Source organism: Citrus sinensis, chromosome 8 (assembly GCF_022201045.2).
Source record: "Citrus sinensis cultivar Valencia sweet orange chromosome 8, DVS_A1.0, whole genome shotgun sequence".
NCBI lineage: Eukaryota > Viridiplantae > Streptophyta > Magnoliopsida > Sapindales > Rutaceae > Citrus > Citrus sinensis.
Window position 1 is genome coordinate 6,658,293 of NC_068563.1, and position 20,265 is coordinate 6,678,557.

The 20,265-nt window shown below is 37.2% G+C and overlaps 3 protein-coding genes and 1 non-coding gene across 4 annotated transcripts; all 4 read left to right on the top strand.

Annotated features, from left to right (window-relative positions):
* The first annotated feature begins 9,037 nt into the window (after positions 1-9,037).
* On the top strand, positions 9,038-12,056 carry LOC102631193 (endoglucanase 24-like). Its single transcript, XM_006487308.4, has 4 exons — positions 9,038-9,876; positions 10,539-10,838; positions 10,929-11,090; positions 11,220-12,056. The coding sequence occupies exons 1-4, from the start codon at positions 9,475-9,477 to the stop codon at positions 11,826-11,828; spliced, it is 1,473 nt and encodes a 490-aa protein (XP_006487371.2). The 5' UTR covers positions 9,038-9,474; the 3' UTR covers positions 11,829-12,056.
* Positions 12,057-14,411: 2,355 nt separating this feature from the next.
* Positions 14,412-14,484, top strand: TRNAE-CUC (transfer RNA glutamic acid (anticodon CUC)). Its single transcript has one exon. It is a non-coding gene; the product is annotated as a tRNA-Glu (tRNA).
* Positions 14,485-14,507: 23 nt separating this feature from the next.
* Positions 14,508-16,962, top strand: LOC102606906 (uncharacterized). The gene is made up of 2 exons (XM_006487310.4): positions 14,508-14,691; positions 16,081-16,962. Exon 2 carries the CDS (start codon positions 16,083-16,085, stop codon positions 16,833-16,835), a length of 753 nt encoding a protein of 250 aa, XP_006487373.2. The 5' UTR covers positions 14,508-14,691; positions 16,081-16,082; the 3' UTR covers positions 16,836-16,962.
* Positions 16,963-17,752: 790 nt separating this feature from the next.
* LOC102606603 (fructose-bisphosphate aldolase 1, chloroplastic) lies at positions 17,753-20,057 on the top strand. Its single transcript, XM_006487309.4, has 6 exons — positions 17,753-18,041; positions 18,476-18,745; positions 18,855-18,964; positions 19,052-19,142; positions 19,234-19,503; positions 19,602-20,057. The coding sequence occupies exons 1-6, from the start codon at positions 17,865-17,867 to the stop codon at positions 19,878-19,880; spliced, it is 1,197 nt and encodes a 398-aa protein (XP_006487372.2). The 5' UTR covers positions 17,753-17,864; the 3' UTR covers positions 19,881-20,057.
* Positions 20,058-20,265: the final 208 nt, after the last annotated feature.

Sequence of the window (20,265 nt, forward strand, 5' to 3'; positions counted from 1 at the left end):
TTGATTAAATCTAATTGTATACAATTAATACATTATTAATACAGTAAAAAAATTACAGCATCATAGAGGAACCCTTATAAAAAATATTATAAAAATTTAAATTTATTCCTATTTGCCCTTATAATTTATCATGTATGCAACCGGCTACCGAAAATTCAAAATTACTCTTATACACCACCGCTGTAATTTATGTTTTTTTCAATAGAATGTCGATAAAAATTACGTACTCGTAAGTAGGCGGCTGATAATTTCCCATTGATTTTTAAGAATTTATGGCTGCATTTGATACATTACCTTTCAATGAACAATGTATAAGAAACAAAAATGTTACAAGTAGAAGGACCGTCTCTTATCATGCTTTAATTCAATATTTTTTTATGTAGCTTCTGCCCCGGACAAGAAGATAAGAATATTACTATTATCTATCAATTTCCTGGTCATCATTCGTCCCCCGCCCACTTTTGGGAATCCTGACCACTGCTAGTCTATTAGCTTACAAAAGCACTCTTATCAAAGCACTTTTACTTATTTATTTATTTCTTTTTTCCCCTCCCGTGAGCAGCTACCCTTCCCTCCACGCTTTTGCGACAGACCCTGTGCTGCTGGCTGCTGCAACTTGGCATCGGTTACCAGGTTACAAACGCCAAGACAAATGAGTCGTTTTTCGTTGCACCAAGAATTGATATTACACCAAACAGTGAACAGTTGACACCACTGATGTTTGGATTAAAAACTCTTTCCGGATCTGCTCATTTATCTAAATAAATATACTCATGTAACTGGTAATTGATAAATAAAAATATAATTAATAAGTTTGAATATGATCAGATCATAAAAAAATCATTTTCTCCGATTTTGTACTAAGTTTATCTCAAATAAATGGTCCTCTCGTTCTTACAGATTAAATAAATTATTTAGTTATTTTCTTTTTATTTTTATTTTTTCAAAAATTATTCTAAATATCCCTATTTGTTTCTTTTGTAGTTAATAGTTTAATTTTTAAGGGTTAGTTATATTTTTGCCTAATTAAATTGAAATTTTAAATAAATATAGCATTTGACAAGTGAAAAAAATGATAATTACATAATTTTTTAATGAAAACAGATAACAAAGATTTTTTAGTAACTGATAAAAAATAAAACTTGAAAAGTAATTTTTCAATAAATTAAAATAGTAATTAACAGTAATTACACAATTGAATGAATGGTATACGAGATTTTACTAGGTAAAGTCTCAGTACATTTAAATATTACTAAAACATATTCTTATTCTCATTTTGTATTACTAATTGTTTGGGGTATAGAAATATGGCTACTGGATATTGATGTCGTGAAGGTAATATGAAACATCAAGGAGAAATCTGATTGGTCGCACAAGCACGACCAGAATCCTTCGAGGAGACCAAAATTAGGCCGTTCGATCTTAAGGTCTTGGTTAATTCTCAGATCATTGAACTCCACTTGGAAATTCAGCCATAACGTTCAAGCACGTCTGGAAGTTATAACTGTAGCCCAATAACTACATAAAAACGGATACATTAACTCCTAATTCAAGCGGCACATTTAATCTAATAACGGCTACACATTGAAGAATATGCGATAATCACGAGTGCCTATAATAACCCTGAAAGATCCTGAAAATGGGACTTTTTTCAAAAAAAAAAAAGCTCTCTAAGAAAAGAAAAAGAGAGAAAGAGAGATCCATTAAAAACTAAAAAATAATAATTAAAATCATAAGAGGAGTAACATTAGTTCTTTACCAGAAACCCAATTACTGACTTGAGTGTCAGAGGAGTTTACCTAGAAAAATCCAGTGCCCCATGACAGTTCTCTGTTGCTGTAGATAATAACGAAGTTAGGGATGGCAAAATAACCCGGACCCAGCCCGGACCCGCACAAACCCGGATAATCCGAACCGGGTTCAACCCGCACCGGATACAAAAAAATCTGGAATCCGACAGTAATTTAATAAACCCGGATGTATCCGGGTCTGGATCCGGAATAGGCCAACCTGCATGTCCGGAACCCGGACCCGGATGTCTTTATTCTTAATATTATATTTTTAATTTTTTTAAAATATAAATAGAAAAGCAAAAAGTCAAAAATAAAAAGGAAACCCTAGTTTACACTTTACAACTTTTGCACTTTACAACTTTCTCTCCATACAGCCGCTACCCATTTTCTTCTTCTCTTCATCAATTCAACACAACCCCCAACTATTGACTTTTTCGTCATCGTCATCTTGCTGCTTTGCTGCCACCGCGGCTGTGTTGATCATTATCATCATCAGCTGCCATTCAATTTGTTGATTAGTGCCAAACTGGATTCAAGTGTGGTATCAATTACCAGCCTCCAACTGTTCGAGTGGTGATCTCGCGAAGGTGCAAAGGGCTGTGCGCATGACAGCGAACTCAACTAGTATTGCTAAGGTATTTTCTCGCATTGACGAAAAATTTGATTTGATGTAATGCTAAGAGGGCATAGAGAAAGGTGAGTTATTTGAAACCCGTGAGGATTTTGCAGCTTTGGAGAAGGATTATGAGGAGGTTGGTGCTGAATTTGACGAGGGTGAAAATGGATATGAAGGAGATGATCTGTGTTTGTAATTTTTTAGGCTTGTGTTCTTTTGATTGCTTCTTTGATGTAAGGTTAGATTCTAGTTGCATTCGTTCTCATTCTGTTGCTTTTACTTTTTTGGTTGGCTATGCAGCTGTGTATTTTTTTCCATTGTATCCATAGCCTGTTAGAGAATTGGAAAAGGGCAAAAAAATACAGACATCCGGGTTTGAAACCCACAATCCGAAAACCTGGATTTTTTCGGGTTAAACCCGGTCCGGACCCAGAGATAAATTATCCGGGTTTATATCCGGATCCGGAATACCAAATTAACATCCGGGTCCGGAACCGGAACGGCTAAACCCGGACCCAGCCCAGAATTTTCCATCCCTAAACGAAGTAAGATGACAATTTTGGTTCTATCAGAATAGCAGTTCCCTATCAAAACAAATCCAAGTGTTGATGAGGCAACCTCGTCAGTATAAAAAGCTCGACCGAATTTCGACATTAGCACTTTGGCGTCGTCTGTGGGATCGAACTAAAAGCTGCTGTTAACTAAATAAATTGAATACATAACAAACAAAATGAATACTGGAGGACAGCGGAGCCCGCATCATTGATTCTAGAGTAATTGAGCTTTCTGTTTCACGAAGGACAACAAATGAGGAAATGGAGAAGTTGACGTACAAGCGAATAGAGCAAATGGAAAAATAGATGATGGCTCTTACTGTTGTCCTTCAAGAGTTGAGGAAAGGGCAGAGCGGAGTTAAGGAGAAATCTCAGGTGGAGAACCCCGGTCTCTCTAGCCCTAGTAGTAGAGTTACTTGAGGAGAACAAAGTCAAGAGAAAGGAATTCGGCTCTATAGTGATCAGAATATTTGGGTGGAAGACCAGTTAGGAGGGGACTACGGATAATTAAACATTAAGGGAGGAGTAGGTTCTTAGAAAGGAGAATTGAGACAATAGTTGAATGATATTGAGCGAGAATGTGATCAGGTTGTAGCACGAGACCCTAATCGGATCATAGAGTTAGAGGGCGAGATGCGTAGATTAGCTCAGGTGATCGACGAGCTACAAGGGCAGCGAAAGGCATCAAGTTGGAGAATTATATTAGATAACAAGTCGCCTCTTTCAGAGGAGATCATGAGCACAAGAATCCCGTGGGATTTTTGGTTCCTTGACCTCAAATATTCAGGGAAGACTAATCCCTTAGTTCATATTGAGCATTTTAATAATATTAAGGTGATGCAAGGTTTAACGCATGCCCAGAGATGTAGAGTGTTTCCATTGACTTTGGACGAACGTGCGCAAGAGTGGTACTGAAAATTACCCTGAATAAGTATCCGAAGTTTCGAGTAGATGTGCTTGAACTTAGATTTGTTAGCTGAAAAAAGGAAATTAACCTTAAGAAGAGTAGTAGAATATCAACAAAGGGTTGCTCATTATTATAATCAAAATGTGCGAGTACGAAAATTCAAAATAGGCGATTGGGTGCCCAGGAAGGTAAATCAAAGCACGAAAGATCCCAACGACAGAGTGTTTGGTCTTAATTGGGAGGGACCATATAGAGTCTTGCGAGCAATTGGACTAGGGGCATACAAGTTAATTTACGTGAATGGACGAGAAGTGAAGAGGTCCTGGAATGCCGAGCATTTGATGAAGTATTTCCAGTAAGCTTCTTTATAAGGATTCAATTATTCTCTTAGCAGTATAAATTATAAAAAATTTATGGTATGTGATTTGTCAATTATGGATGAAGTTTAAGCATGGAAATCATATTTCTCAATTTACTTGCAATAAGAAATTATTTTATTAAAAGATTTAAAATCTCAAAGTCCACCCAAGGGGAGATAAGAATCAAAGACTGTTCGTGTCTGAATGAAAGACGCCAAGCAAACATCATCAAAAACTCGCATAGCAGATAAAAGGCACAAAGTCTCAAAGCCTGCTCCAGGCAAGGTGAAGGTCAAAGTATGCTCGTATCAGCTCGACTAAACGAAGTTGGGCAAGTAAAAGTTTGATCAGGTTAAATCAAGTAAGCGAACGAGTCAACGAAAATTATCTAAGTAAAAGACTCAAAGTTTCAAAACTTGTTCGAGGTAGCACAAGGTCAAGTTTATCAAAGATAATATCAATCAAAGACAACTTAGATTGGGTAATGACTAACAACTTATTATTAACATAAGTACTTCTTAACAAAGAAAAAGATAATAAGTAAGGCAAAAACAGAAGCCTTTAAACCGAAGTCTGTGGCCAAAAATATAATCTAGGCAAAGCCTTAAGGAGTCTTCGCAAGAAGGTCCACATCTGCTCCTTAGGACTTCCCCTCACCAGAATGGGCTGCATCTGTTGTAGTCTAAAGAGGCTCCTCTATTTCTCCACTTTTTTTATTCTGCTCGTCCATGTAAGCATTGACGCCAACATCGAGCTTGTTCATGTCCAGCTCTGGATATTTCTACTTTAGCACGAATATGATTCAGTCATAGCAGAATGATAGCCCTGAGTTGTACTCGTCAACATTATGCTTTTCTAAGGAATCAATCCTGCTTTGAAAGCGAGATGTTTCAACTTTAAGATGTTGCTCGAAAGCAAACCTCTGAGTGTTAAGATCTTTTATGGAGTTGATCAGCTCATCTCTTATCCTTGACAGTTCACACTAGAGCTGCGATGCTTTGAACTTAGATAGGGGAATCTTCTCCTCGAGCCTGTCAATCACAGTATTGAGTTTGGTTGACTACTCTTTCTCTTGCTCCAACTCATTCTTTAAGTTTTGATTTTCTACCCTCAACTTCGTATCATAGTTGGCAACTCTAGACCTGTAGATTGTAGAAGTAGTAAAAAGTTGGTATACACACCATTAGCTGGTAGTAAATAGCTTAGGTAGGCTACGGTCGTTCAGGCCGTCAAGAAACGTGTGTTTCATGTGCTTTACATAGTCCCTCTAGAAGGGGCTCAGAAGATCAGCCTCTTCGCTCTGTTGAAAAGGTCTCGATCGACTCTTTAAAAGAGCATAGACTACTAGGTCTTAAAGTTGAAGATTTCTCAACCAAGCCCTTAGACTCACTAGAATGATGAGGAATATGAAGAGCTCGAATGGGAAAAGTAACCTTAGTAACACCAGGCTTCTTAGGAGGATCAGATGAACTGCTCGGAGCACAGTCAGTACGACTGCATTTCTTCATCCGGCAAGAATGCTACTCATATCCTCAACCACATATATAAGATGGGAGTTAATTAAATAATCAATGGACAACAAATCTCTGTACGAGCTCACGTTAACCAAAGTCGTCTCAACCTGCAACTTTTGCTTATCTTTTATCTCGTATACCACACTTTAGGAAGTTGAAACACAAAAAGACATATTAGAAAGATAGTAAAAGCTATAAAAGAAAAAAGTAATGGATAGTGAGCAACCTCGAGTGCAAAAGGGAGAATGAACTCGAATTTCTCCTTTGGATGTAGAGACTATTTGACCCTAATTACCCCCAACAAAAAAAAAAATTGTTCCTCCAGTTACCCCATGAGGTGGGGAGATCTATAATGGATTTTGTTTACTTTGAGCTGCTCATGAAGTAGTACCAGCCAGCATCTTTCAGGCTACTTCTTGGCTGTATAGGTTCTTTATTTCCTCCATAGAGGGTTCACCTATTTCACATCTCTGAGTACATACAAACCAAAGAACTCTCTATCTATTGGGATTAAGTTGGCCGATGATACGTTTAACTTTCCCAATATCTTGGCGAAGTAAGGCTAAAGTGGCAGTTTAACACCAAGTTTAAAACACTCTAAATATAAGGTTACATATACCCTTAGAGGTCGGCTAGGAGTATTGACTTTACAAGGTATCCTAAGGTCGATATCATCAGGAATACCATATAATGCCCTAAGGTTGTCTAAGTCTTCCTAAGTGGTTTCATAATCCATGAGTAAAACTCGGCTTCAACCCTATAATTGGTTTTGGCTTTTTTCGTTGGTCGAGATTCTTCAGGAGAACTCTCTCCGCTACTCTCATCCTTACCAGCGCTCAGTGCTACATTAACACCAACACTCTGGTCCGGAACTGGATTCCTCCTCACCAACTTCCTTGTGGGATCTATCTTCTCTAGTTAAGGAAGAGATTTTCGAGGACAGTCTCCTAGGGTTTTCTCTAATCCTAGGTGGTCCAACCTCTTCTATATGAATTTGAGGATTAAGGTTTGACCTTTTAGAACGGTCGGGTAAAGCACCCAATTCCTCTCTATTATCAAGGTCTATTGTTGTGTGTTTTCCCTTAGGCACTACAGCAACAAGAACAAAAAATCCAAAAAAAAAAAAAAACAGCAGCACGAAAAACAACTAAGTAAGATTAGGGCAACGAGTTTGGGAAAAAGTACCTAAAAATATTTGGAACCGGTAAGATAAGTACCGCAATGGTGGCAACAAATGGGGAGGCTCTTATTTGGAGATTAAAGATAGATCTTAGTCGAAGAATGAGGAAATAAGAGAAAGAAAAGAAAACGAAGAGAGAGATTATGAATTTATAAAAGAGAAAAAAGTGTGACATCGCGGCGATTTGAAGAGACGTGCTGAGAGAAACCAAAAGCCGCTACTTCGAAGTTTAAACGCTTGGCCAAGGTTTAGCCACATCACACATATTTAATGGGACAAGATGGAAGGTCAGATCATTGAGAATTCGTGAAGTTAAAGCCATCTCTTCTTAACTAAATTTATAGTTTCTAGTTTTATTTCATTTTACTTCAAATACTAGAAATTAGGGACTAGTGTTTGAGGTATAGAAATATAGCTACTGGATATTGATGTTGTGAAGGTAATATGAAACATCAAGAAGAAATCTGACTAGTCGTGTGTGCAAGTACGACCAGAATCCTGCGTGGAGACCATAATCAAGTCATTAAATCATGAGGTCTTGGTTAATTCTCGGATCGTTGAACTCCACCTAGAAATTCGACCATAACGTCCAAGCACATCCAGGCGTTATAACTGCAGCCTAATAACTACACAGAAACGGATACATTAACTCCTAATTCAAGCAATGCATTCAATCTTGTAACAGCCGCACATTGAAGAGTACGCGATAATCAAAAGTGCCTATAAGAACCTTGAAAAATCCTGAAAAGGGGACTTTTCTCTATAAAAAAAAAAAAGCTCTCTAAGAAAAGAAAAAGAGAGAGATCCATTAAAAACTAAAAAATAATAATTAAAATCACAAGAGGAGCAACATTGGTTCTTTACAAGAAAACCTAATTACTAACTTGAGCGTCGGAGGATTTTTGCCGGAAAAAATTCTGCCCCCTGAGAGTTCTCTGTTACTATAGGTAATAACGAAGCAAGGTGACAATTTCGGTTCTATTAGAATAGCAGTTAGCAGTTCCCCATTAAAATAAATTCAAATGTTGACGAGACAATATGGTCGCTATAATAAACTCGACTGGATTTCAGCATTAATACTAATTACCAATCAAAAATTTGTTTCGGTTCCGATTAAAGTTAAATGAAACCGGATCTTGGTCTTTTAAAAGAAGATAATTGAGATTAAAATAGAGAAGTTTTGTGGGCGTTTGTCCTATATCTTAATTAGCTTGGAATTAGCAAGAATAATTCTGCTCATGTGTCACATGTGAAACAATGAACAAGCATATTATCACAAGTTTATGTTTGGTAGTTGATTTTATAACATTACATGCAAAAGATGCCTAGATTCGAGAAGAAAAAAAGGACCACCATATGTAGAAATATGACATTTGATAGGGATAATTAGGATGAGGCAATTTGACTAAACTTTTGTCTTAACGTCATGTGGAATTGTGAATTAATGCAAGCATGATTTGTAAACTATGGTTGTTTAAAATATTAAAATATAATTATTCTAATAAATTAATTGATTGTATAAAATAAAATTGAACTAAAATAAATATTGATTTCTATTAAGAGAATTGTGAGGCAAAGGCTTTGTTGTCTCGAGTACAGAAAATTTATTGCTGTCCGTGTCTGTTGTGGGAGAGGTGAAAACCGTTTATAGTATTAATTGTATGTGGATAGATGTTGAATTTACTGGGATCCTTAGCATTATATTATATTCTAAAAAGTTGTATATTTTTCAAATTATTTTATTTCTAAACCATTATTTATTAGTGTAAGACATTTTCATCTTACTAGAAAATACCAAATTAGAATGGAAAATAAGTTCTCTTATATTTTTATTCGATAATAGTTAAAATTCTAATATAGTACTACACATTTAAAATTTTTTATTCTAAAAAAAATTACAAAATAATGTGATATTTATCAATTAATCGATAAGATAATATAATTAATTAACTTTAATTTTTAAAAAAATTATAAACTACTTATTAAATAACACATTATTTAAAATGAAAAATTTAAAATAACTATCAAAACTCTTTAATCTTATATCCCAACACAGAGGAGTAATGTCATAACCGACGAAATATTTATTGGACGCCTAATAAATGCACAACACATCAGTAAAAAAAAATAATAAATGAATAAAAAAGGGCGAACTTAATATCTGTATGCGGATTCAGATGGCATGAGAGATTGTCCTCGATTTCTACATGCCTCGAGTCTCAACTGCCCGCTCACTGAACCTAATACAAAAACAAACAATATAATGCACAGTAGTACTCAGTCTCAGCTCCCACTTTTCGATCACCAATTGGCTCATTTTTTGCAGGACCCCACCCCCAGTCCACCCCAGTCTCTCGATTTTGTCGAAGCATCGCTTCTATTTTCTAACTCTCTGTCTGTTAATTTGTGCACTCACATTTGAGCTTGCATGTGAAGTCTTTAACTGACAAACCACTTTCCACTATAAGTAGTGTGTCGGCACCACCCCTCCCTCCCCATTCCTTAGTGACACCCCCCGTCTCTTAAACACCCACAAGACCCACCGGCCACCATGAAGAAGAAGCTCCGATTTTCATTTCTATTGCCTACTCTACTCATCGCGGCTGTTGTTGGCCACGACTACGGCGACGCATTGTCCAAGTCGATCCTCTTCTTCGAAGGCCAGCGCTCGGGTTACCTGCCGCAGGACCAGCGCCTCGCTTGGCGTGGCAATTCCGGCCTCAGCGATGGCTGGACGTACAACACCGACCTGGTTGGCGGCTACTACGACGCCGGCGATAACGTCAAGTTCAATTTCCCCATGTCATTCACCACCACTCTCTTATCTTGGAGCATCATCGAATTCGGAGACTCCATGCCTCCCCATGAGCTGAGAAATGCACTCGTCGCTGTCCGCTGGGCCACTGATTATCTCCTCAAGATCGTTTCTCAGCCTAATCGGATTTTTGTCCAGGTCAGTCGCACTTTTGGATCGTTTTGTAATGTTTGTGAAATACTAGGGGTATTCTCGGGATTCTATCAGCCGTAGTTCAACTAATCCTACTTGTCACTTTGGACCGCATGCTGTAAATACTTTGTCTGTTTGATAATTCGATAAGCTCTTATTGGCTATTTTTTAGTGGAATTTTTGAAGATTAAATTAGTTATTTTGTAAAAATTTAAATTTTAAAGTAGAGGTTAAAAAGTATTATTTTAATGTTAAAATATTTAAAATATTTTTAATTTATTAAATTATTTTATTTTATTTTTTATAACACAATTTTAAAAAAATTAACGTGTTAAAGTAATTTTATGACTTTTAATAAAAATTTATATTAACAATTAAATAATTAAAATTTTTTAGATAAAAATTCTACTTAAAATAAAAATTCTACTAAGATAAATTCTAAATGAAAAGCAATGCGAAATGGAACCTTATGCGTCTCTTTATTTTTTTTAATAGATGTCAAGTACTTTAGCAAAGCAGAACATGTGAGTCTGAGTGAGATTGGAACATTTATACACTTTTTTTTTTCTCTCTCTTATATAAAGTCCGTGAGGCACATGGGGTCTACAAATTGTCCCTATCAATTTTAAACTAAATTTTAATCCACTGTAATTTTAAATTAATTTTAGGTGGGGGATCCTAATATTGATCACAACTGTTGGGAGAGACCAGAGGATATGGACACAGAAAGGACTGTGTATGCAGTTGATGCACCAAATGCAGCTTCTGATGTAGCTGGCGAGACTGCAGCCGCTCTAGCAGCTGCATCCATGGCGTTCCGGTCTTCGGACTCGGGATACGCAGAGACATTGCTGAGAAATGCTGTCAAGGCGTTTCAATTTGCAGACAGTTACAGGGGAGCTTATAGTGACAACCCTAATATCAGAGATGGTGCCTGCCCATTTTACTGTGACTTTGATGGATACCAAGTATGTTGTTGATACATTAAATTAAGTTTAATTGATGTAATGTAATGTAATTCAAAGTCTAATAATGTTTCAATTGGTTCTGTTCTGCAGGATGAGTTGCTTTGGGGAGCAGCTTGGTTAAGAAGAGCTTCTCAGGATGACACTTACCTTAATTACATTGAAATGAATGGCAAAACACTTGGTGCTGATGAGAATATTAATGAATTTGGCTGGGACAATAAGCATGCTGGCATAAATGTTCTAGTCTCCAAGGTCAGATAATCACGTTCTGCATATATATATATATATATATATAGCGCAGATTTTATTCATCAAAATGGTTTAATTTTCACGAAATTTAACATTTTTGGATTTTTTTTTTATGCTTTTTTCTTGTTCCAGGAAGTACTAGAAGCTAACAAGTACACTCTGCAATCATACAAAGCCTCAGCTGATAGCTTCATGTGCACGTTAGTCCCGGAATCATCCTCCTCCCACATCGATTACAGCCCCGGTGGCCTAATCTACAAGCCTGGTGGCAGCAATCTGCAGCATGCCACAACCATTTCGTTTCTGCTTCTGGTTTATGCAAATTACTTAGCCAAAACTTCACAATCTGTTAACTGCGGCAACCTTTATGTTACACCAGCTTCGCTTCGCTTGCAAGCCAAGAAGCAAGTTGATTACATACTAGGTAGTAACCCATTGGGATTGTCATACATGGTTGGTTACAGTAACAATTTTCCTCAACGTATTCATCATCGGGGATCATCCTTACCATCGATCAAAGATCATCCTCAGTTTATAGCGTGCAAAGAGGGTTCGATTTACTTTAATTCAACGAATCCTAACCCAAATGTGTTAGTTGGAGCTGTGGTTGGGGGTCCTGGGAAAGATGATGCATATAATGATGATAGAGTTGATTTTCGAAAATCCGAGCCCACGACATACATTAATGCACCGTTTGTTGGTGTGCTTGCTTACTTTGCTGCCAACCCTAATCCTAGCTAGCAGAAAGGTAAAGCTTAAATTGTATATAGATCAGCAAAAATTGTCTCTCATCTTGGGTGAAATTATTAACCGAGAGGGAAGAGGCTCAAAGTTTTAGTTAAGATTGGACAAAAACTCATTGTCACATTTTAGGAATTTTTTGGGATTAAGATGCTTAGAATTTTAAGGTGTAAAATCCCAAAATGGGTTCAAATTGATGAAAGCAAATGAGAATTTCAATATCCTTTCTTTCACGTGATCCAAAAGCTAATTAATCCAGATCACAACGACAGTTTTGGGAAATTGTTGCCTGTGGCATTCATTTTATATATGGGAGACATTCTGTTTTCAAATTAGAATTAATTAAGAGAACTATAATCCCTTCCGTGACTGCCTCTAAATCACAAATTACTTTCAATTTGCTCATTTGCACTAAGATAATTTTTTTTTTTTGAAACCTCTCTCAATAGTTTTCACTTGAGACAACAGAGTGTCGAACGCCACAAAAAATTTCGACTCTTAATACTATGCACCAATTGCCAATCAATTAAGATGATAGTCTCCAATCCTAGCTAAAAAGTGTCCAACCTCACATGTTACAATCAACGAACATTAAACCACTTGGGCTAAAGAGCCACTCCCTCACATATGCGAGGGAAGTGGTTCGAGCCTCCGCAGACGCATTACAGGGGTTTAATTTAAATGTCCTTTCTTGGAGTCTCAGAGCTTGAGTGAAGACAGTCTTTCTCCTAGGCTGGGAGTTTGACGTCCCTCGAATATTTGAGAGGGTTAAAAAATTTGAGCGGTGTCATATCAGCATTAATGTCAACAGGTCTCAGTATATATATATATATGATTGTACATATCAGTTATACTCTCATGTAATATGAGTTGTAATTTAAAAAATAATCTCATATCATCAAAAAAAAAATCAACGAACATTAGATATATTTATTAAACTAACCATAAATGATAAATTATGTCACCAAATTAGCTTTCAAAGACAGAGTAGTGACAGCGCAAGGAGGGGACTCTAATAAATCAACCAACACTTCCCTCTCGCTCAAGCAGTTGGCCAAACGTCATCACATTGATTTTCGGTCACCGGCCATAAATTTTGAAGGGCAAGCACAGTAATTTCACCTACCAAAATTTAATGGTTTCGTGAGCTCCGGCGCCGTATAAATCCGTAATCGGTGACATTTTTGTCACCTACTGGTACCAGCTAAAGTTTTAGTGGTTTACAATCATGATGGCCAAATCCAATCAAGGCAATGACTGACAATTTAATATTGCAACCTCCTTCTACTTCTTGTCATGTGACCTGTGTCTACTGTCAAAATTTCTAATTTGTGGGGGCACTTACCTATTTGTCTCCTTTGTAAATTTTAATTCCTCAAATTTGGAAGATTTCAAGTTTTGGGAGATTGATTTGTGGGGAAAAAAAAAATCTGTCGCTGCATCAGATAGAATGATTGAATCTAGTAGTGGATTAAAATGAATGATAATCATATTAAAATGAGTGTTCCTAACTCTTAAAAAGCCTAACCCTTCAAACTAAGGGTCAAGTTAGGGCTTTATCTAAGCCCATCCATAATTTTTTTACCTTTTTTTCTTAAATTTTTATATGCTTTTTTTGGAACATGAAAAGTCACTCTTTCGTGTTTTCTAAAATCTACTGTAAGATGTGGTCATTTAAAAAAAAATAATCAAGTACTAAAAATTTGTGCTTTTATTAAAAATACTGTAATATTTGAAGGGTATATCAATCGTCCACCTTATATTGTTAAAAGTTATCTGTCGACCACTAAATCGTTAGCTGCCTTTTGAAAGTTAATGGAATTATAGCAAATTGACAATTTTACTCTTAAAAATTATCACTTGTATACCCTTAAAATCTTTTATTATCACTTATATACCCTTAAATTATTACTTGTATAATATGAAAAGACCAGATTACTTTTCTGACGTCATCATATTTAAACAGCAACTAACGGTTTGGTAGAGCGCATGTACATTTTGTCAACTTAGGGTGGACAACTGGTATACCTGAAAGTATTGTAGTAAATTTAATAATAGAGTAAACTAAATGTATACAATTGATAATTTCTCATACTCAATTGTTTATGATCCCACAAATATGGATGGATATAATTTTTTTTCCTCAAATGTTAGTGGGAGCAAAATTTTGACTTTATCTCAGGAGAACTCTAGGTTGTTTATAATTATATTTATATTTTCATTAAATTTCATATTAAAGTATTAGCAGTTAGTAACAAATATTTTTTTAAAAAAGAAAACTAAGCAGGCTTAGTTGAATAAATAAGTTTGTAAATGTAATTGGTTCTATTATTCATTAGTTGATATTGCTTATAAAGACCGACTCTCATATTTATTGTACATCGTACGAATGATTTCTTATCTTATGTGTAGAGATATATTATTTATAACATAAAATTTCATATTCCCTAAAATTTTAAGTTCTAGGTTTGGAAAATAACGAAAATTGGTCTTAGAACTTCCGATTCCTCTCTTATTAAGAGTATTTTCATTGATAACTTCTGTTAGTAATTAATAAATAAAATTTTCCATTTTAGCCACGAATCCGTTGTAGTCTAGTTGGTCAGGATATTCGGCTCTCACCCGAAAGACCCGGGTTCAAGTCCCGGCAACGGAATTGCGCTTTTCCAGTTTTAATGATTTTATCGAACCTATTTTGCCAACCTCAATTTCAGACGTTGCCGTTTAAGCAATTCCCACGAAAGTTCTTATCCCCGAATTCAATCTATCAAATATCCAATACTCTGCGTGTTCAATCAAAATCTTCCCTTTTCGTCTCCAACAGGCACTGAAATTGAAATTAGGGTCTCAAATTTGAAAATAGGTACTCTTCTCTTTCTCACTCTCTTATTTTATCTATCAGTGTTTGGTTGCTTCGATTTTTTTATTCGCCCCCCCCCCCCCCCCCCCCCCCCCTCCTCTCTCGATTTGCTTCCAGTTGTTGCTTTTTGAATTTCAATTTGGCAAATTTTTTACGAAAATTATTTTTATTAATTATTATTATTATTATTTTATCGGAAGTACTTTAGTCTTCGAATGATCACATGTAATTGTTCGTGTTATGTGTAGCTGAGTAACTTTGCCTGTATCATGCTTAAGTAGCAAAATGGTATTTTCGTATTTTGTCACTTCCTATGCTCTCATTGATTCCGAGAACATCGTTAATCCTGTTAAGTTTGGATGCCTCAAAACCTTGCCAGGGTAACTGCTGCAGTGTTTCCTCTTGGTGTGTATTGTGTCGCTTATTTCAATTATCTATTGGGCATTATGCTTCAGGCTCTTTTCTATTATGGGCTAATGGATTTTCAATAGAAAAGTTCCCAGTTTAGGATTTGTGTTTCTTTGTTATTATTGAGCTTGAAGTCTCGCTAACTTGCACGCGTATGAATGTTAGTGAGTTGTAGCCCCTGGTTTTCTGAATAGAGACAAGGAGAGAACTTTTGACTTTTGAGAGAGGGCCCATGCTGAATGATATGATATGTTTAATCTGGTTATATAGGTGGTAACTCTAACCCAAGCTTTCTGAAAGAATGAAAAATATAATGCAACAGGGTAGTATGATTTTCGTGGTTATCATTTGGGTTGAGGATGATTTGTCATCTCGCCAGTGAGGCATTTGCTTTTAATCTAGTGAGACATGAGAAGCTGTTATCTGGATGTCAGGCATAGGAAAATTACATGCGGTCTGTGTGTACATTTTATTTTAATGCATTATAGCCCTATGAATGGAGCTCAGAAATATTGAAATGTTTAAGTAAATATGTCAGAGGTATTACATGTGACTGATATATTTGGCCAACCTATTTACATTGCTTGTTCCGTATGGTATCCCTGCATTAGAATGCTTCTTGTGAATATTTTTGTGTTTTATCTGTTGTTTCTATTACGTGGACCCTGTGGTTTGTTTACTGGCCACGTTCAGTGGTATACTTTGATAAACCTCATTGATTTGCTGTAATGTGATTAGCTTGGATCACTTCCAGCTGCCCATTAGTAATTAATGATGAGGTTCTAGTTATTCTTTATTTGTGTTCTTTTGAAACAAAAATAAAGGTAAAAGTCTTACAAGTAATGGCCGGGTTGATGAACGTAACCTGTGTGTTTTTGTAAAAACATTGAATTTTGATACACGACACTTCTTTAGTTTTGATGAACAACAACAATAATAACATGTGTTTTCTTCTTGAATTGACATTTTCCCCATAATTTTCAGCTATGCCTGTAGAGGATGAAAAGATGGAAGGCTCTGTGTCTTCTCTTTTTACTGTATCTTTTGATTCAAACCTGAGTGGAGATGTGCTTTCCGCTGAAGATTTAGCCTGGGTTGATTCTTGCCTGGTAAAAGATCCTGAAGCACCAGATGGTAACTGGGATGCTCTGAGAGATGCCTTACTAGAAATTGTCGATGCTCTGCCTGAATCAGTTTCATATTCTTCATCCGGAATTGATGGTCCATCAGTTGGAACCGACATTGAGATGCACCGTCCTGATGAAGAGGCAACTGCACAGTCACAAAAAAATGATCATGATGTTGTTCCAGCCAACGAAGAATCAGAAACAAATAATGATAGTTATCCAACCAACAAGAGGACTGGCATTCCAGTTTCAAAACTTTTTGAGGGTGTTGATACCATAGACTCTTTTAAGGGAAATCCTTTTTTGCCGACTTACAAGGAAGGCGAGAGTGAGAGTGTGGGTGAAGCCATTGCTTTAGGGGCTGATTTGAATTCCTTGGCATTTGAGACCGAACCATTGTCTGAGAGAATCTTCAAGGTCTGGGATTTGGGCGTTCCTGATGAGGAAGATGAGCTCATTACACAATTGAACAAGGCCCTCGCAGGAACTTCCTCTTGGTCAGGACCATCAGGCTTTGATGATTCTGGGACATGGAAAGATAGGAAAGATGAGTCACTCAATAGCTTGATTGCTGGCATAGCTGATCTCTCTTTGGATCAAACTTCTTCCTAATTATGTATTTGTCATGCAATTTTAGAATTTGTCCTGCTCCAAACCTTTACTTTTTAGTGATTTGTAAGCTTTACTGAGGCATTTGAATGTTTCATCTGAACCAAATGAGTATGATGTGTTTTGTATAGCAATTGTGATGGGACCATAGGAAAAACGGCATCAAAACTCCGAATAATTGAATCCTACAGCTGTCGGAACCCCAAGTATGGCCTTAAGGCCGGGGACCGTGACAGCTTTAAAGGGTATGTTGACATCCCCAGAATGCAATACAAGCCTCTCTATTGATATTTGCGAGAGTCAAATGCATTTCTTCTAGTCAGCTGGACAAAACACCCAAGCACAGAGGGCAGGAAGCTAGGTGAATTGCTACTACTGGTTAGAGAAAACATAGGAATCGAGATCACGCGTCATTGCTAGCTGATGAGTTCTGAAATGGACCCCTTTGATGATTTGTCCAGATTATAGTCTAGGTGGAATGGGAAATCTCCAGTCATCACATGGAATAGCTTCTGTGTCAAATTTTCTACCGTTAACGAGCTCATCAAATCCTGTGATTAAAACATGGCCATTAATCAAAATGAAGCCAGAAACAAAGAAGCGAAGTTACATTACATTAGAGCCTCATACTTATTTTCCAAAATTTTCTCCCAAGAAGACTCTACACTAGGACTGAACTTGACACATTTGTCTATTTCTACTGACACTAGCAAAAAATCATGGTTTTTCTCAAATCAAATTGCCCATAATTTTCATTTTTTACGAGGTGGGTATGAAACCATCTGTTTCAACCACGCATGCATGCTGCCAAGTAAGCAAAAAATTATCACCCACACGGCAAACTCTCGTTGGTTGATTCATGAGAGCCTCAAATGAGACATCCGATGATGCAGTGAGCAACTATAAATATAGTGAAGTGATTTGCATGTGTGGTAAAGAGGCAGAAGAAAGATAGTGAAGATAAGATTATAAGTGCTATAAGCTAAGGCCTCTCGAGCTCAGAACCCACAGCAAGAAGAAGCAAAGAGGAAAATGGCCTCAGCCTCGGCATCTTTACTCAAGTCATCATCCCCCGTTCTTGACAAGTCTGAGTGGGTTAAGGGCCAGGCCATCCGCCAGTCTACTGTCTCAGTCCGCAGCCTCCCCAGTGGCCCCTCTTCCCTCACCATCCGTGCTGGTTCCTATGCCGATGAGCTTGTCAAGACCGCGGTATGTTTCAATGTTTTACATCATTTTACAAGCTTGCATGCCTTTAAATAGAGTACCCTTATGATAAAATATAGGACAGTTGTTGGAAAGTTTAAGTTGTTTGTATAGTTTGATTGATACCTAGATGAAACCATGAATGAGTATGTTGTACTTTTATGACAAAACTTAAATAAACTACTGCAAGTTTTATACGATAAGGTTGTTTGAGAGTTGTTGCAATAAAAAGTAGCTTTGCACTTTTGCCGACAGACTATCTTGAAATATAGTAAAAGTTGTAAAAGACCTTTGCATGCAACCCTATAGCTTGTATCAAGATGTAAAATGTAGATTAAAGTTGCAAAGAATGAAAGAAGATCATTGTTCTTGGCTGCCAATTAGTTGTCTTGTTATAGCTACATGAAATATTAATTAAGTTAATTTTGTTGGGCGAATAGAAAACTGTTGCATCACCAGGACGTGGAATTTTGGCCATGGATGAGTCAAATGCAACTTGTGGAAAACGCCTTGCCTCAATTGGGTTAGAGAACACTGAGGCTAACCGCCAGGCATACCGTACCCTCCTTGTTACAGCCCCTGGTCTTGGACAGTACATCTCTGGTGCCATCCTTTTTGAGGAGACTCTCTACCAATCCACCACCGATGGCAAGAAGATGGTCGATGTTCTTGTTGAGCAAAACATTGTCCCCGGTATCAAAGTCGACAAGGTAATTAAGCTAGTAAACTTAGATATTGTAATGAAAGTGCATGCACTTTTGTGTGTTTTTGTGACCAGAATGATATTCGTACATGTGCTTTGGATGATGAAAACAACAGGGTTTGGTGCCCCTTGCTGGTTCCAATGATGAGTCATGGTGCCAGGGTCTTGATGGCCTGGCTTCTCGCACTGCTGCTTACTACCAACAGGGAGCTCGTTTCGCCAAATGGTATATATGTTACTATAATTTGAGAAAACTTCACTAATGTCTGCCTTGGCCGTAACATTTTAACGTTGATTCAATTTGATTGATTAGGCGTACTGTTGTGAGCATTCCCAATGGCCCATCTGCCTTGGCAGTCAAGGAAGCCGCCTGGGGTCTTGCCCGCTATGCTGCCATTGCTCAAGTATGATAGCTCAACTACCAAACTTGTTTACGGCCAAGTAACTTTTTGTGTTTCTGATCATTGAAAAATTTTTGTTTCCTGGATCTTGTAGGACAACGGATTGGTCCCAATTGTGGAGCCAGAAATCTTGCTTGATGGTGATCATGGCATTGACAGGACTTTTGAAGTAGCTAAGAAGGTTTGGGCTGAAGTTTTCTTCTACCTTGCTGAGAACAATGTCATGTTTGAGGGTATTCTCCTCAAGCCTAGCATGGTCACTCCTGGTGCTGAATGCAAGGAGAAGGCCACACCACAACAGGTTGCTGAGTACACACTCAAGCTCCTTCACAGGAGAATCCCTCCAGCTGTCCCCGGAATCATGGCAAGTTTCCTAAAAGAAAACCTTCACTTTCCCAATTCTAAAGCAAATGCTTTTGCAAAATCATTGACTAATGCATTGAAACATGTCGTATTTTGCAGTTCTTGTCTGGTGGGCAATCTGAGGTTGAGGCAACCCTCAACTTGAACGCCATGAACCAAGGTCCCAACCCATGGCACGTATCTTTCTCTTATGCCAGAGCTCTCCAAAACACCTGCCTGAAGACATGGGGTGGCAGGCCAGAGAATGTCAAGGCAGCTCAGGATACTCTGCTCACCCGTGCCAAGGCCAACTCACTTGCTCAGCTCGGCAAGTACACTGGCGAGGGAGAATCAGAGGAGGCCAAGAAAGGAATGTTCGTCAAGGGATACACCTACTAAATTTGTTAGCACGAAGATCATAAGAATGGTGAAGAAATTTGAAATGAGTAGTCATCTCAAATGTGTTAATGCTTTATAGCCGTGCTTTGGAGACTATTTTTGTTCATGATTACATGTACTTTTAGCAACTTAATAAACTTCTTGCCAATGAGATGAGTTAGTGTGTATTTATGATGAGATTAAGTTCTCTGTACTTTTATGTGCATCGTATCTTATACTGCTTTAGTTTACAGTCCTCAACTATAAATTAAACCCTCTTTCTTTATATATTTACTTGAAGATAAATACAAAAAAGTTAGTATGTGACACGTGTGGATAAATGTGATAATCACATCACACCTTATAAATTTTTCATGACAATAACATGATTGATTTTACCTTATGA